The sequence below is a fragment of the Bombina bombina genome, chromosome 2 (genome assembly GCF_027579735.1).
Source record: "Bombina bombina isolate aBomBom1 chromosome 2, aBomBom1.pri, whole genome shotgun sequence".
In the NCBI taxonomy this organism is placed as follows: Eukaryota; Metazoa; Chordata; class Amphibia; order Anura; family Bombinatoridae; genus Bombina; species Bombina bombina.
In genome coordinates this window covers 887627087-887643876 of record NC_069500.1, presented here as the reverse complement: position 1 = coordinate 887643876, position 16790 = coordinate 887627087, and the positions used below count along the sequence as shown (strand labels likewise).

Genomic DNA, 16790 nt, shown 5'->3' with positions numbered 1-16790 from the left:
ATTTGCAGGTAAAGTAATTAAAGTACATATTATATTTGGTCTCTATCCCTACTTGTTTTATGTCCCTTTAATTAACTAAGCAGTAAATTGGGAAAGCCAAGTGTCAGACAAAAAGAGAAGATTGTAAAAAATGTTGATCAGTGAAAATAAACACAGGAGGGAGTGACAGTAAAGCTCAAGATGGTTGACAGTAAAGTAAAGTGTTGGAAGGACATAATCAAATAGCTTACTATCTAAATAGTTACTTCTGCTTCATCTTCACAATAGAATGTGAAGATATATCTAATTTAAAGGACTAGTAGAATTGCAGCATTAACAAGTGCATAATAAAAATACAATGCAATAGCACTTACTCTGAATGTAAAATAAGGAATATATTTTTAACAAATGTAAACAATTTACTAATTTGTCAATCCCCTATATCATGTGACATCCATGAGCTAATCACAGACTATATAAGTATACACTTTGAACCCTTGAACATGCATATAAAAAGACTGTGATAATAGAAGTAAATTGGAAAGTTTTGTTTTTTTTAATTGTATGCTCTATCTGAATCATGAACATTTAATTTTGACTTAAAGTGAATGTAAATTTTGATGCTAAAGTGCCCGGTTTTTAAAACTTTGATTAAAAACAAGGGCACTTTAATTCATCAAAATTTACATTTCACTCCTGTTCTGAAAAAATACTTACCTTTTAAACTTCACAGCAGTTCCAGCTTCCTCCGGTCTCACAAGCCATTTCTGATGTCAGAAATGATTGATAGGTCATCCTCCAATCACAGCTTCCCCCCTGGGGGAATCAGTGTCTGATTCAATGCTGTGATTGGAGGAAGCTGGATGCCTCATTTTAGACCCAGGAAGAGGCTTTGAAACGGGTGGAGGAAGCTGGAGCTGCTGTGAAGTTTAAAAGGTAAGTTTTTTTTCACAACAGGAGTGAAATGTAAATTTTGATGCCCCTGTTTTTAATCGAAGTTTGAAAAACCGGGCACTTTAGCATCAAATTTTACATTCACTTTAAGTGTCCATTTAAGGGATGCTACTATAAATGATAATGTGGTTAGCACTTTTCTTTTTACAGAGTTCTATTGGTATTATAAAATATAAAAATGAAAAAGTCTGTAGGTCTATATAATTATTCATCCTAAAGTTTTAAGGGAACTGACCTGTGCTAGCTGCACCAATCATCTGTTTAATCAATTACTGTATACAAGAGTTTTTCTGGATGATTGGCAAATTGCTATTGTAGCATCTGTTCGTAAAAAAAAAAGGCAGTAGTGAAGTATTTTCGAAAATTAAACATTTTTATTTTTGAAAACATTTTTTAAAACATTTTTATTTTTCATAATTAAACATTTTTATGTTTCATAATTAAACATTTTTATTTTTCATATGTGGATTTTTCATGTTTTCTACCATGTTTTTTTACAGGAAAATTAAACATTTTTATGTTATTGTGTTCTTGGATAGACCGGACTGTCTGACGCACACGCATTGTGTCCGAGAAACTTTAAAAGCATGTCGTGGGTAGGGGGGGGGGAGGTGGGACCCATGCTTAGGCTTTCAGAGGCAGTTGCAGCGCCTGAGGCTCTGATTAGAACAGAACTCTCTGGAACGTATCTGCTCTCGGACGTTAATGTAGGATTACCCAGATTTTTGGCTTTACCCGTAACACATATATATATATATATATATATATATATATATATATATATATATATATATATATATATATATATATATATTTATATATATATATATATATATATATATATATTTATTATTATTATTATTTTTTTTTTAAAGGGACAATCAAGTTGAAATAAACTTTTATGATTCAGATAGAGCAAGCAGTTTTAAGACACTTTTCAATTTACTTCCATTATCAAATTTTGCACAAGATCCTACTGAGCATGTGCACAGGCTCACAGGGTATATGCATACTAGTCTGCGATTGGCTCATGTCTGTCACATGATACAGGGGGCTTAAATTTTTTTAGAAAAAATAAAAAGTGTCAGTAAAAAATGTACTGCTTATTTGAAACTCAGAATTGGCATTGAATCACTGTCTTTGGATTATGCACTTCTTAATTATGCATTTCTTTTGCACTGAGTGGTCCTTTTAGCTTATCCAGATTTTAGTAAAACATCTAATACTGTCACACACAGCACCCTACTTTACAAACTTTCGGCTAGATTTAGAGTTTTGTTGGTAACGACCCGCGTATCTAACGCTGGCTTTTTTCTGGCCGCACCTTTAAAATAACTCTGGTATTGAGAGTCCACAGAATGGCTGCGTTAGGCTCCAAAAAAGGAGCATAGAGCATATTTAACGCAACTTCAAGTCTCTATACCAGAGTTGCTTACGGACGCGGCCAGCCTCAAAAACGTGCTCGTGCACGATTCCCCCATAGGAAACAATGGGGCTGTTTGAGCTGAAAAAAAACCTAACACCTACAAAAAAGCCGCGTTCAGCTCCTAACGCAGCCCCATTGTTTCCTAAGGGGAAACACTTCCTACGTCTGCACCTAACACTCTAACATGTACCCCGAATCTAAACACCCCTAACCTTACACTTATTAACCCCTATTCTGCGGCCCCCGCTATCGCTGACCCCTGTATATTTTTTTAACCCCTAATCTGCCGCTCCGTAAACTGCCGCTACTTACATTATCCCTATGTACCCCTAATCTACTGCCCCTAACACTGCCGACCCCTATATTATATTTATTAACCCCTAATCTGCCCCCAACAACGTCGCCTCCACCTGCCTACACTTATTAACCCCTAATCTGCCGAGCGGACCGCACCGCTATTATTATAAAGTTATTAACCCCTAATCCGCCTCACTAACCCTATAATAAATAGTATTAACCCCTAATCTGCCCTCCCTAACATCGCCGACACCTAACTTCAAACATTAACCCCTAATCTGCCAACTGGAGCTCACTGCTATTCTAATAAATGTATTAACCCCTAAAGCTAAGTCTAACCCTAACACTAACACCCCCCTAAGTTAAATATAATTTTAATTAACTAACGAAATTAATTAACTCTTATTAAATAAATTATTCCTATTTAAAGCTAAATACTTACCTGTAAAATAAATCCTAATATAGCTACAATATAAATTATAATGATATTATAGCTATTTTAAGATTAATATTTATTTTACAGGTAACTTTGTATTTATTTTAACCAGGTACAATAGCTATTAAATAGTTAAGAACTATTTAATAGCTAAAATAGTTAAAATAATTACAAATTTACCTGTAAAATAAATCCTAACCTAAGTTACAATTAAACCTAACACTACACTATCAATAAATAAATTAAATAAAATACCTATAATTATCTACAATTAAACCTAACACTACACTATCAATAAATAAATTAAATACAATTCCTACAAATAAATACAATGAAATAAACTAACTAAAGTACAAAAAATAAAAAAGAACTGTTACAAAAAATAAAAAAATATTTACAAACATTAGAAATATATTACAACAATTTTAAACTAATTACACCTACTCTAAGCCCCCTAATAAAATAACAAAGACCCCCAAAATAAAAAAATGCCCTACCCTATTCTAAATTACTAAAGTTCAAAGCTCTTTTACCTTACCAGCCCTGAACAGGGCCCTTTGCGGGGCATGCCCCAAGAAGTTCAGCTCTTTTGCTGATCCAATCGGATTGAACTTGATTCTGATTGGCTGATTCCATCAGCCAATCAGAATATTCCTACCTTAATTCCGATTGGCTGATAGAATCCTATCAGCCAATCGGAATTCGAGGGACGCCATGTTGGATGACGTCATTTAAAGGAACCGTCATTCGTCGTTCAGTCGTCGGCCAGGATGGATGTTCCGCGTCGGAGGTCTTCAGGATGCTGCCGCTCCGCTCCGGATGGATGACGATAGAAGATGCCGCTTGGATGAAGACTTCAATCGGATGGAAGACCTCTTCTGCCCCGCTTGGATGAAGACTTCTACCGGATGGAGGACCTCTTCTTGCTCTGCTTGGATGAAGAATTTGGCTCGGCTGGGTGAAGACGACTCAAGGTAGGGAGATCTTCAGGGGCTTAGTGTTAGGTTTATTTAAGGGGGGTTTGGGTTAGATTAGGGGTATGTGGGTGGTGGGTTGTAATGTTGGGGGGGGGTATTGTATGTTTTTTTTTACAGGCAAAAGAGCTGAACTTCTTGGGGCATGCCCCGCAAAGGGCCCTGTTCAGGGCTGGTAAGGTAAAAGAGCTTTGAATTTTAGTAATTTAGAATAGGGTAGGGCATTTTTTTATTTTGGGGGTCTTTGTTATTTTATTAGGGGGTTTAGAGTAGGTGTAATTAGTTTAAAATTGTTGTAATATATGTTGTAATATATTTCTAATGTTTGTAAATATTTTTTTATTTTTTGTAACTTAGTTCTTTTTTATTTTTTGTACTTTAGTTAGTTTATTTCATTGTATTTATTTGTAGGAATTGTATTTAATGTATTTATTGATAGTGTAGTGTTAGGTTTAATTGTAGATAATTATAGGTATTTTATTTAATTTATTAATTGATAGTGTAGTGTTAGGTTTAATTGTAACTTAGGATTTATTTTACAGGTAAATTTGTAATTATTTAAACTATTTTAGCTATTAAATAGTTCTTAACTATTTAATAGCTATTGTACCTGGTTAAAATAAATACAAAGTTACCTGTAAAATAAATATTAATCCTAAAATAGCTATAATATCATTATAATTTATATTGTAGCTATATTAGGATTTATTTTACAGGTAAGTATTTAGCTTTAAATAGGAATAATTTATTTAATAATAGTTAATTAATTTCGTTAGATTAAAATTATATTTAATTTAGGGGGGTGTTAGGGTTAGGGTTAGACTTAGCTTTAGGGGTTAATACATTTATTAGAATAGCGGTGAGCTCCAGTCGGCAGATTAGGGGTTAATAATTGAAGTTAGGTGTCGGCGATGTTAGGGAGGGCAGATTAGGGGTTAATACTATTTATTATAGGGTTAGTGAGGCGGATTAGGGGTTAATAACTTTATTATAGTAGCGGTGCGGTCCGCTCGGCAGATTAGGGGTTAATAAGTGTAGGCAGGTGGAGGCGACGTTGAGGGGGGCAGATTAGAGGTTAATAAATATAATATAGGGGTCGGCGGTGTTAGGGGCAGCAGATTAGGGGTACATAGCTATAATGTAGGTGGCGGCTCTTTGCGGTCGGCAGATTAGGGGTTAATTATTGTAGGTAGCTGGCTGCGACGTTGTGGGGGGCAGGTTAGGGGTTAATAAATATAATATAGGGGTCGGCGGTGTTAGGGGCAGCAGATTAGGGGTACATAAGTATAACATAGGTGGCGGTCGGCAGATTAGGGGTTAAAAAAATTTAATCGAGTGTCGGCGATGTGGGGGGGGCCTCGATTTAGGGGTATATAGGTAGTTTATGGGTGTTAGTGTACTTTAGAGCACAGTAGTTAAGAGCTTTATGAACCGGTGTTAGCCCAGAAAGCTTTTAACTACTGACTTTTTTCTGCGGCTGGAGTTCTGTCGTTAGATTTCTAACGCTCACTTCAGACACGACTCTAAATACCGGAGTTAGAAAGATCCCATTGAAAAGATAGGATACGCAATTGACGTAAGGGGATCTGCGGTATGGAAAAGTCGCGGCTGAAAAGTGAGCGTTAGACCCTTTTTTGAATGACTCCAAATACCGGCGGTAGCCTAAACCAGCATTAGGAGCCTCCAAATCTAGCCGTTTGAAAATAATTATGTAAATAGAATCCCACTAAGGAGAGAGTTATTTTATTAATATAGTGCATTTAAAGGAGGTAACCATTATTTGTGATGTTCCTTAAAGGGACACTGAACCAATTTTTTTTTTCTTTTGTGATTCAGATAGAGCATGACATTTTAAGCAACTTTCTAATTTACTCCTAGTATCAAATTGTATTTATTCTCTTGGTATCTTTATTTGAAATGCAAGAATGTAAGTTTAGATGCCGGCCCAATTTTGGCGAACAACCTGGGTTGTCCCTGCTGATTGGTGGATACATTTATCCACCAATAAAAATGTGCTGTCCAGAGAAAAAACTTAGATGCCTTCTTTTTCAAATAAAGATAGCAAGAGAACAAAGAAAAATTGTTTATAGGAGTACATTAGAAAGTTGCTTAAAATTGCATGCTCTATCTGAATCACAAAAGAAAAAAATTAGGTTCAGTGTCCATTTAAGTGTCAGTCCTTGGTCTGTTTTGTTTCAAATATTTATCAGCACTATTTGGTAGTGTGCTTCAAGGAAGCCTTTACTTGCAAATAATTAATAAGCTCTATTGCCTTTTAAAAAAAGTAAAAAACCCTATTCTAAAATAATCCTATCCTAACAAAATTGCCCTAAGAAGGGCATTTTGTAGGGCATTGCCCTAATGTGATCAGCTCTTTAGTCTTTAAAATAAAATAAAAAAACCCTATTCTAAAAAAAGATGCACTGAAAAGGGCTCTTTTTCTAATCCTAATCTTACCCCCTCCAAAAAAACTAATGCTAAACCCCAAGTTTCTACTCACCAAACTTGAATCTGGCTTCTAGGTGGGCTGCTGTTTCTCCAAGGCGGTGCTACTCTTCCATCTTCATCTATGGCAGCACTCTGCTGGGACTTTCCTCCTCCATCTTCTTCCATCTTCCATCTTCTTATCTTTCATCCAATGTCATCTTCATGTGGTCACCCCTGCACACTAAAGCTTGAATGAGAGGTTCCCCCTTATATAGGGGTGCCCTTGCATTTCTATTAGCTGATTTTTGAATTCTTAGTCCAAACAACCAATAGAATGAAAGCTTTTTCTATTGGTTGAATGGACTATGAATCAACCAATACACCCACACAACCCGCACCCACAGACATCAACAGACTCCAGACATGCACAGGCACCATCAGAAACCCACAGTCATATACCATGCCAATGTCAAAAACCCACATGCTGACACACACACAATCATATACACGAGCACCATCAGACATGTCTATTCATATAAAAACATACATCTACAAAAATCCACTTACACGCACACATTTAAAACAAAAGACAAAATGCTCTGAATGCATTCCTCCATATACTGGATACATCTATTCCAACTGAAACTATTAAAGACCTTCTCTATTACCAGTGCTCAGATTTCTTTTAATATTAATCCTTCACTTTGGACAGTTCTCAATGTCCATAACCACATGAAAATACACCGTTTGCATTAACTTTGTTAACACCCTAGGAGCCAGTTCAAAAACTCAGGAACCAGATTGTATTTGTATTTGTCAGATTTATATGACAAATACAATTACATGACAATAGATGAATGCCTTTACAATCAAAAATTGTATTACCTGGGGGCAATATATTGCAGCCAAGGGTTAAATAGCAACCAGTGAAGCATAATGTGAGGGTTTGACAAGAAGACCCCTGCAATAAACAATACAATACTTTACATGCAGTCACAATATACCATGGCACATTAGAGTGTACACTCATTCTGATTTACTGGCTGCTATTTAACCTCTTGAATTCACCCCCCCCCCAACCATGATCTCAACCTACCTGTTTTTGTTAGTGGATTGATCCAGGAAAGCTATGCTCCTGCATATCAGGTTATCACCATGGGTCACCCAGGCTCTGTACACCAACCGGGGTTAATAGTAATACCACATATATTTTCCCAGCTTTCTGCCCAGTACATACAGCCTGTAAAGTATCATAAGAATAGTGGCTGCAAGTCTTGCAATATTAACATTTGGGGCTTAAATTAATTGAGTAGAACGTTACATTACTGTTGATTCCCCCCCCCCCCCCTGCCATTTAAGCCTATAAGCCCAGCTGTCAATCATCCAGACTGATCTGCAGTTACTTAAAGGGACATAATACTCATATGCTAAATCACTTGAAACTGATGCAGTATAACTGTAAAAAGCTGACAGGAAAATATCACCTGAGCATCTCTATGTAAAAAAGGAAGATATTTTACCTCACAATTTCCTCAGCTCAGCAGAGTAAGTTCTGTGTAAAAAGTTATACTCATCTGCTCCCAGCTGCAGGTAAAAAAAATTAAAAAAATGAAGAAATGAACAGCAGCCAATCAGCATCAGCAGTGCTGAGGTCATGAACTCTTACTGTGATCTCATGAGATTTAACTTAACTCTCATGAGATTTCATAGTAAGCTTCCTTTACCTGATTGGTGAAATAATATGAGAGTGCACGATGCTAGTCCCTTCAGATGTCCCAGGACAGACACACTAAAATGCTGCTTAGAAATCCTTTACAATGGGAGGTGGCTACTGAGGAACTTTGAGGTAAAATATCTTTCTTTTTTACATAGAGATGTTCAGGTGATATTTTCTAATCAGCTTTTTACAGCTATGCTGCATCACTTTCAAGTGTTTAAACATTTGGGTATTATGGCCCTTTAACTGGCAGGCTTCAAAGCTGAATTCACAGCTTCATAAATGTTATACTATATATTTTATGGTCAATATTTATTTGATATCTTGTGGTTAGATGGATTGTGATTGCTGCTGTTGATATTTTCCATGGACGGTATAAGTCAAATTTTTAATATCTGCTTGGATCAGATACGCTCATTTTTAAAAATGGAAATGGTGTTTTTGTTTGCATTTTGATGGCTTACACGTCGAAAAATGTGTCTCCAGAGCTATAAAATAATCAGAAAGTTTGGAATCAATCCCACTATGCATAAGTAAATGTGGTAAATGGATCGCAATTCTCTAGAATTTAAGATGTAACTTGTTAGGTAAACTATACTTTTTAAACAAGTTTTGAAAAGTGGTATGAAGAACCATCAATATATGTCACTTATGAGAGATGGAAGTGCATACCTAGAGAAAAATAAGGGCACATCTAACAGGTTTAATTTGATTGGATGGTTTAGCATCTCTGAAATAATGCAAGTATTGACCTAGTAATAAATACATTTGTGGTCTATATTAATAATTTTTTATTGCATGTTGGAAAGATTTAAGCACCCATAGCATGTTTTACAAGGACGGACTGGGCACCAGCTTTTGTGCTAACCAGATACATTGAGAAATATACAATGAACATGTTGGTGAGCATTGCTGAGTTGATTCTGATTAAAGGGACAGTCTACACCAGAATTTTTATTGTTTAAAAAGATAGATAATCCCTTTATTACCCATTCCCCTGTTTTTCATAACAAACACATTTATATAAATACACTTTTTACCTCTATGATTACCTTGTATCTAAGCCTCTGCAAATAGCCTCCTTATTTCAGTTCTTTTGACAGACATCCATTTTAGCCAATCAGAGCTGGCTCACTGGAACTCCACATGCATGAGCACAGTGTTATCGATATGACACACATGAACTAACACCCTCTAGTGGTGAAAAACTGTAAAAATGCCCTGAGAGAAGAGGCAGACTTCAAGGGCTTAGTAATTAGCATATGCACCTCCTAGATTTAGGTTTCAACTAAGTATACAAAGAGAACAAAGCAAAATTGGTGATAAAAGTAAATTGGAAAATTGTTTAAAATTATATTCTTTATCTGAATCATGAAAGTTTATTTTGGACTAGATTATCCCTTTAAAGGGGCTTATAACAACATAGACGAGTTTTAAATGAATAGAGTTCTGAACTTTAAAGAAGAGAATTCTGAATTGCAGAGAACACCATGCCTTTCAGATTTGTATTACTTTTTCCATTTTGATGGCGTATGTATCATTGCAGAACCTTTCATTTAATTTATTTTCTAAATAACATATTGTTCTTTAATACATAATAATATAAAGATCATTATAGGTCATCACTGTATCTTTGCATTTTTAGAGCTGATATTAGAAAATTAATAATAACACTTTTCATGACCATTGATTTGTTTTGTACTGTTGATGTTAAAAAAATGTATTTCCCCAATTGGATTCCACCTTACAGGCATATGGCACAATAAAATTGTCAACAGTTAAGCTTTCAAATTAAAAAGTTCTAAAACAAAGAAAATTGTTGTGCTTAACAATATAACATATGTTCTTAGATTTTCTTTGTGGGAAAGTTCCACTTTTGGCATTTGCCAATTATAAAATTATTTAGAATTATATCAGACTGCATCAATCCAAAAGTAAAAAATATATCCCTCAAACCCCATGCAAAACAAAAGCAACTTCAATTCTTGCAGCCTAGTGTTTACCTCATTAGTCATGTCCATATCTCCTGGGTCACAGTGGGCAAGGAACCAACATTTGGTTGCCCCATAATTCTTAGTGATATGAATGCCAAGGGTAATTTCCGCGCAAAACAAAAAAGAGCATAGTTCATTAGCACTAAACAACAGTCAGTAACTTCTCCTATGGGAAAGTGCTCATGCACATAAAGAGTTAAAGAAAGCATGCACATAAAGAGTTAAAGAGAGAACTAGCAAGAAGACTATATTATGAATAGGTAGGCTTGTGAAAATAGTCAAGGAGAGAGTTGAAAACAGACTGAGGGGCCTAGTTATCAAGCCGTCAATCTCAAATACGCTGGAATTCCGCAGCGTATTTGTGGTGAGGCTGATTCGCCTTAGTTATCAAAGGCTCGAGACCGGCTAAAGTAGAATTTAGTGACGTAAGCTTCGATCCGCAGGACTCAGTCCGACACAGATCGATTCTTACGTCACTCCAGATGTTCCGCACACAAGTGCGGCACAATCTCACTACTTTTGCTAGTTATCAAAAAACTAGCAGGTACGCTCGGCACTTTTCCGGCCCAGCGTACCTGGTTTTCAAACCGCCACCCCTGGAGGCGGCGGATCCCATAGGAATCAATAGGAGTCTGACCATAGCGAAAGTACAAGTTCGCTGCTGACAGACATCCCATTGATTTCTATGGGAGCTGTCTGCACCTAACACCCTAACATGTACCCCGAGTCTAAACACCACTAATCTGTGCCCACTACACCGCCGCAACAAAATAAAGTTATTACCCCCTAAACCGCCGCTCCCGGAGCCCACCGCAAGCTACTCTATACATATTAACCCCTAAACCGCCGCTCCCGGAGCCCACCGCAAGCTACTCTATACATATTAACCCCTAAACCGCCGCTCCCGGAGCCCACCGCAACTATAATAAATGTATTAACCCCTAAACCGCCGCTCCCTGAACCCGTTGCCACCTATAATAAATTTATTAACCCCTAATCTGCCCCCCCTACACCGTTGCCACCTATAATATATTTATTAACCCCTATCCTGCCCCCCACTACGCCGCCGCCACTGTAATAAAATTATTAACCCCTAAAACTAAGTCTAACACTAACCCTAACGCCCCCCAACTTAAATATTAATTAAATAAATCTAAATAATATTTTTATTATTAACTAAATTAATGGAATCAGCCAATCAGATTGAGCTCGCATTCTATTGGCTGTTCCGATCAGCCAATAGAATGCGAGCTCAATCTGATTGGCTGATTCCATTAGCCAATCAGATTTTTCCTACCTTAATTCCGATTGGCTGATAGAATCCTATCAGCCAATCGGAATTGAGGGGACGCCATCTTGGATGACGTCCCTTAAAGGAGCCTTCATTCGTCGTATTCCGTCGGTGAAGAAGGAGGTTCCGCGTCGGCGGGAGGAAGATTCAAGACCCGGCTTGGAAGATGACATCGCCCGGATAGAAGACATCTTCAGCGCCTCTTGGAAGATGACATCGACCGGATCAAAGACTTCTTCAACGCCACCTGGATGATGACTTCATCGGATGGAAGATTTCTTCAGCGCCGCTTGGAGGATTAACTTCTTCCGCTCCGGATGTCCACTTCGGTTCCATCGCTGCTCGGCTGAGTGAAGACAAGGTAGGATGATCTTCAGGGGATTAGTGTTAGGTTTTTGTAAGGGGGGTTTGGGTTAGATTAGGGGTATGTGGGTGGTGGGTTTTAATGTTGGGGGGGGTTGTATTTTTCTTTTACAGGCAAAAGAGCTGAACTTTTTGGGGCATTCCCCCACAAATGGCCCTTTTAAGGGCTGGTAAGGTAAAAGAGCTTTGAACTTTATTTAATTTAGAATAGGGTAGGGCATTTTTTTTATTTTGGGGGGGTTTGTTATTATATTAGGGGGCTTAGATTAGGTGTAAGTAGCTTAAAATTGTTGTAATATTTTTAAAATGTTTGTAACTTATTTTTTTATTTTTTGTAACTTAGCTTTTTTTATTTTTTGTACTTTAGTTAGTTTATGTAATTGTATTTAATTGTAGTTATTTGTAGGTAGTTTATTTAATTAATTTAATGATAGTGTAGTATTAGGTTTAATTGTAACTTAGGTTAGGATTTATTTTACAGGTAATTTTGTATTTCTTTTAGCTAGGTAGTTATTAAATAGTTAATAACTATTTAATAACTATTCTAACTAGCTAAAATAAATACATAGTTACCTGTAAAATAAATATAAATCCTAAGATAGCTACAATATAATTATTATTTATATTGTAGCTATCTTAGGGTTTATTTTACAGGTAAGTATTTAGTTTTAAATAGGAATAATTTATTAAAGTATAGTGTAGTGTTAGGTGTAATTGTAACTTAGGTTAGGATTTATTTTACAGGTAAATTTCAGTTTATTTTAGATAGGTAAGCTATTAAATAGTTAATAACTATTTAATAGCTATTGTACCTAGTTAAAATAAATTGAAAGTTGCCTGTAAAATAAAAATAAATCCTAAAATAGCTAGAGTATAATTATTAATTACATTGTAGCTATATTAGGGTTTATTTTAAAGGTACGTATTTAGTTTTAAAAAGGATTAATATAGTTAATAATAAAAATATTATTTAGATTTATTTAATTAATATTTAAGTTAGGGGGGCATTAGGGTTAGTGTTAGACTTAGGTTTAGGGGTTAATTATTTTATTACAGTGGCGGCGGCGTAGTGGGGGGCAGGATAGGGGTTAATACATTTATTATAGGTGGCGGCGGTGTAGGGGGGGCAGGATAGGGGTTAATAGGTATAATGTAGGTGGCAGCGGTGTCCGGGAGCGGCGGTTTAGGGGTTAATACATTTAGCAGAGTTGCGGCAGGGTCTAGGAGCGGCGGTTTAGGGGTTAATATATTTATAAGACTTGCGGCAGGGTCTAGGAGCGGCGGTTTAGGGGTTAGTAACTTTATTGAGTTGCGGGAGGCTCCGGGGGCACCGGTATAGGGATAGAACAGTGTAGTTTAGTGTGAGTGCTTAGTGACAGGCTAGCAATAAAGCTGGGAAAAAGCCGAAGGGCAGCGAGATCGGATGAGTGATAACTCTCACAGTCCGCTGCTCATAGCCCTGCAGCTTTTTGACAGCTTTATTTGATAACTTAGGCGTATTTTTTCAGGTCCGCGGCGGCGAAGGTAGGCGAGCTTAGGCGGGCGTATTGGGCCGGCGAAGCCAGAAAAGTAGACGGCTTGATAACTACCCCCCTGAGGATACATTCTTACATAGCATCAAACAGCAAAAGCTGTTATCCCACCTCTATAATTAGTTGTAGCTTGTGTAATCTATTCAGGACTATTAATTCAAAGTATTGATGGATGGTTTTTGCTGATCGAAGGTTCACCTTGATATTTGTTCTACTATTAAAATGTTTTGCTAGAACAATTGTAAAACTGAGGCAAACATTTGTTTAGAATGTCCAAAATGTAGCCAGCATTTATTATTTTAATTAATCTGGTAAAACAATCATGCAGAGTTTACCAATGTACATGTTTCATAGTTTAAGCAATTGATTTACATTATTATGAGACAGGAAAATGATGAAAAATATATAAATTTTAAAACCTTTATAAACTGTCTTTTTGATAGATCTGAATAACCTTGAATTTGTAAACGCATGCAAAGCTCTTCAAACAAAAGTCTAAAGACAAACTTACATCTTATCTGTGCTTATAAAAAGCCCATGAATATAGAAGCAAACACAATTCTCATAAAGAACAAAAAATAAGTCAAAATTGTTTAAACTGTATTTTACCACTAGCCCTTTTCATTATGCCCATAGACTAGTGTATGTTTTCCAATAACATGTCCATCTTGAATTACTGTAGGACATTCAATCAGACAGTTGGAACTTATGAGGAGCTTCAAAAGTACCTTGAGGGATATGTGGCCAATCTGACCCTTGACGATGAAAAAAGAAATGCCAGGTAAGCCACGAATTAACTCATCTGCACGCAGAGCCAGTGCAATATATATATATATATATATATATATATATATACTTATATTAGTTGTTATTATGAATATATATAAGTGAAAATGTTAAATTTCCATAAATTACTTCATGGCTCAGTAAAAGATAGTGTGCAAACAAGGCAAACAAGGTTTCCCTACAGCTATTCTTTGCACGCTTTAATTTATTAACAGATTCATATCTGTCCTTGATTTTCCTCCACAAAAAAAGATAGATAAGGAGAAACCTTGGTTTCAACATGACAGCACCAATTGCTTTATAGAAATTCACTGACATTGAGAAAAAAAAACAACAATTTTCAGAGTTGTCCATTACTTCATTTGAAACCATAGGCACCAAGAGGAGTTTGCCTAGGGGGTACCAGAAAAAACTCCAAGGAACGCATTCTCCCCAGTGTACTAGCCACTGTTAAGTGCTAGCAAGCTGTCACGCACTGGTCACAGCACAGTGCCATTTGTTCTGGTAAGCATATTACCTGTCTATATATTTTTATCCACACTACCAGACAATATCACGCTATTGTGGCGCCCTCTCTTCCTTCTCTCAATTTTCAGAGTTCAATTACAGGAAAAGGAGGCAAAATAAGTTGTTAAAATATACTGATTTTTTTTTTTACTACACCCAATTATATATTTTATATTGAAATCTCAAAATGTTAAATGTCCTTTTAAAATGTTATCATATTACATTTATACACTTTCTTATACTCAGAATTATTAATCATATGAAATAGTGGGGGCTTGTCCGACCAAAGACCACAATGGCTGCTTCATAATTTTGGCTGATCGGAGGAGCTGATAAAAACACTGTTTGTCACTCCTTACCCCACATATTAAGTGTCAATATAACGATCCTATGAAACTCAATACTCGTGGAATATATCTAGATAACTTTTATACCAGACTTCAGCCCAGCAGCTTGAAATAGATGAGGTGTGCAGCGGAGGCCTGGAAACGGCCTAGAGCTACATCTACCCCCCACCTCTCTGACAGCCATCTGTGCTGAAGAAAGACAACCTATGAAACACCATATTTTAATATTCAATACTACAGACCACTCTAAGTCTACAACTGAACAGCTAAGGCAATATTGTGGAAATCGAGTTACCGCCAAAGGAAAAGTTACAAGATTAAAATGGACGCAGTGGAGACATTGGAACAGTCAGTTAAGGCCCTTATTGCGCAATTTACTCAACAGCTTGCAAAGGACCTTAGATCAGAACTCACCTCTTTCCGCTCTGAGACTACCACTGGACTGGCTATGCAGTCGCCCCTTTTGATGAGGTGTGATCAACAAGGTACAGAGGAGCGACTGGAGATTGTAGCTGATGCATCCCGGCTTCCACCCGCCTATATCGCAGCTGGGTCGCACTACTTACCTGACAGCCCCGATTGCCTAGAAGCAAAACCGCTTGCAAGTTTGTGTAAAGCAAACTATCTTAACCAGCCGACAGTGAAAGCCAGAGATGGCCTGTCTACTTTATCAGGGACTCAAGATGGCCCTACACCGGCTCCTAGGGTGCTAGTTAGGGGTGAGCGGAAAGCTGGAAAATTCTCTTATATGCTCCGGGTTTGGCATGAAGCCACTGAAGGAGTTTACTATCTTAAAAATACTACCATACAAAGCTCAGCTACATGGGACACTAAGTCATGCAGACTCCAACAGTTGGAAGCTGCTACAGAATCTGTAAGGTCCGGGATTGGTTGATAACTTTTTGGACTCACAAAAGCATAGTTCTCTAGGAGCTCAGGTTTCCTTCTCAGAGAACTGTTTCTCCGATGCTTAAGACTGATGCAGTGGCAAACCTATAATTGCCATTAATACTATGCATTATATAGAGGGTTTTTTTTTTTTTTTTTAAGTATGAAGATGATACATCTGAGACCCACTTTAGTGCTGTTTGTTATAATATTGATAACTGAAATATGTGTCTTTTTGACAGGGTATTATCAGGTATATTTATGCTCTGAGATCATATGCCATTATGTTAATGATGACTTTACGATATGCATGCATCACAGCCTTAAATATATGATTAAGAAGAGTCAGACTCTAAGCACTGCTAGTCATCTAACCTCCATACAATAGCTATGACTACGATTATAATATACCATTTGCATATAACATTGTCTGACATATAGGCTGGTATGTTGTCCACGGCCATATAAGTTGCTATTACTCCCAAAATCTATTTTACAATCCACTTAATATTCAGTTGTTAGCTATAGTTGTTATCTGTTTCCTTTCCACCTAATGGTCTATAATGTGGGACTAATAGTTTATACTACAATTAAATATAAAAAACAAAATGAGGTTTATAATATGGGACCCAAGAGTGGCCCCTTTTGGTTTAGGATTACCCTCTGTAACTTTTAACATCTTATATTATCATAAGGTCCAAAAGTGGCCTCAGCTCCTACTTGGAGGGTATATAGCTTAAATGTCAAACAACTTTCAGTACCAATATCCCTGAAAATTGATATGTTAACATGTTCTGATTATCCTGTTTGACTTATTATGTGTAGTCGCCCTGTCATATTATTTCTTTATGGTTTCTGTTAACATTCAATTT

General features: G+C 36.7%; 1 protein-coding gene across 1 annotated transcript in view; it reads left to right on the top strand.

Moving 5' to 3' along the window:
* The window catches only part of PRKG2 (protein kinase cGMP-dependent 2), a 308690-nt gene that overhangs the window by 204999 nt on the left and 86901 nt on the right, over positions 1-16790 (top strand). The window contains exon 10 of the mRNA XM_053703230.1: positions 14073-14171. Within this exon, the coding sequence (XP_053559205.1) occupies positions 14073-14171 (99 nt within the window). The remainder of the gene's footprint in view (positions 1-14072; positions 14172-16790) is intronic.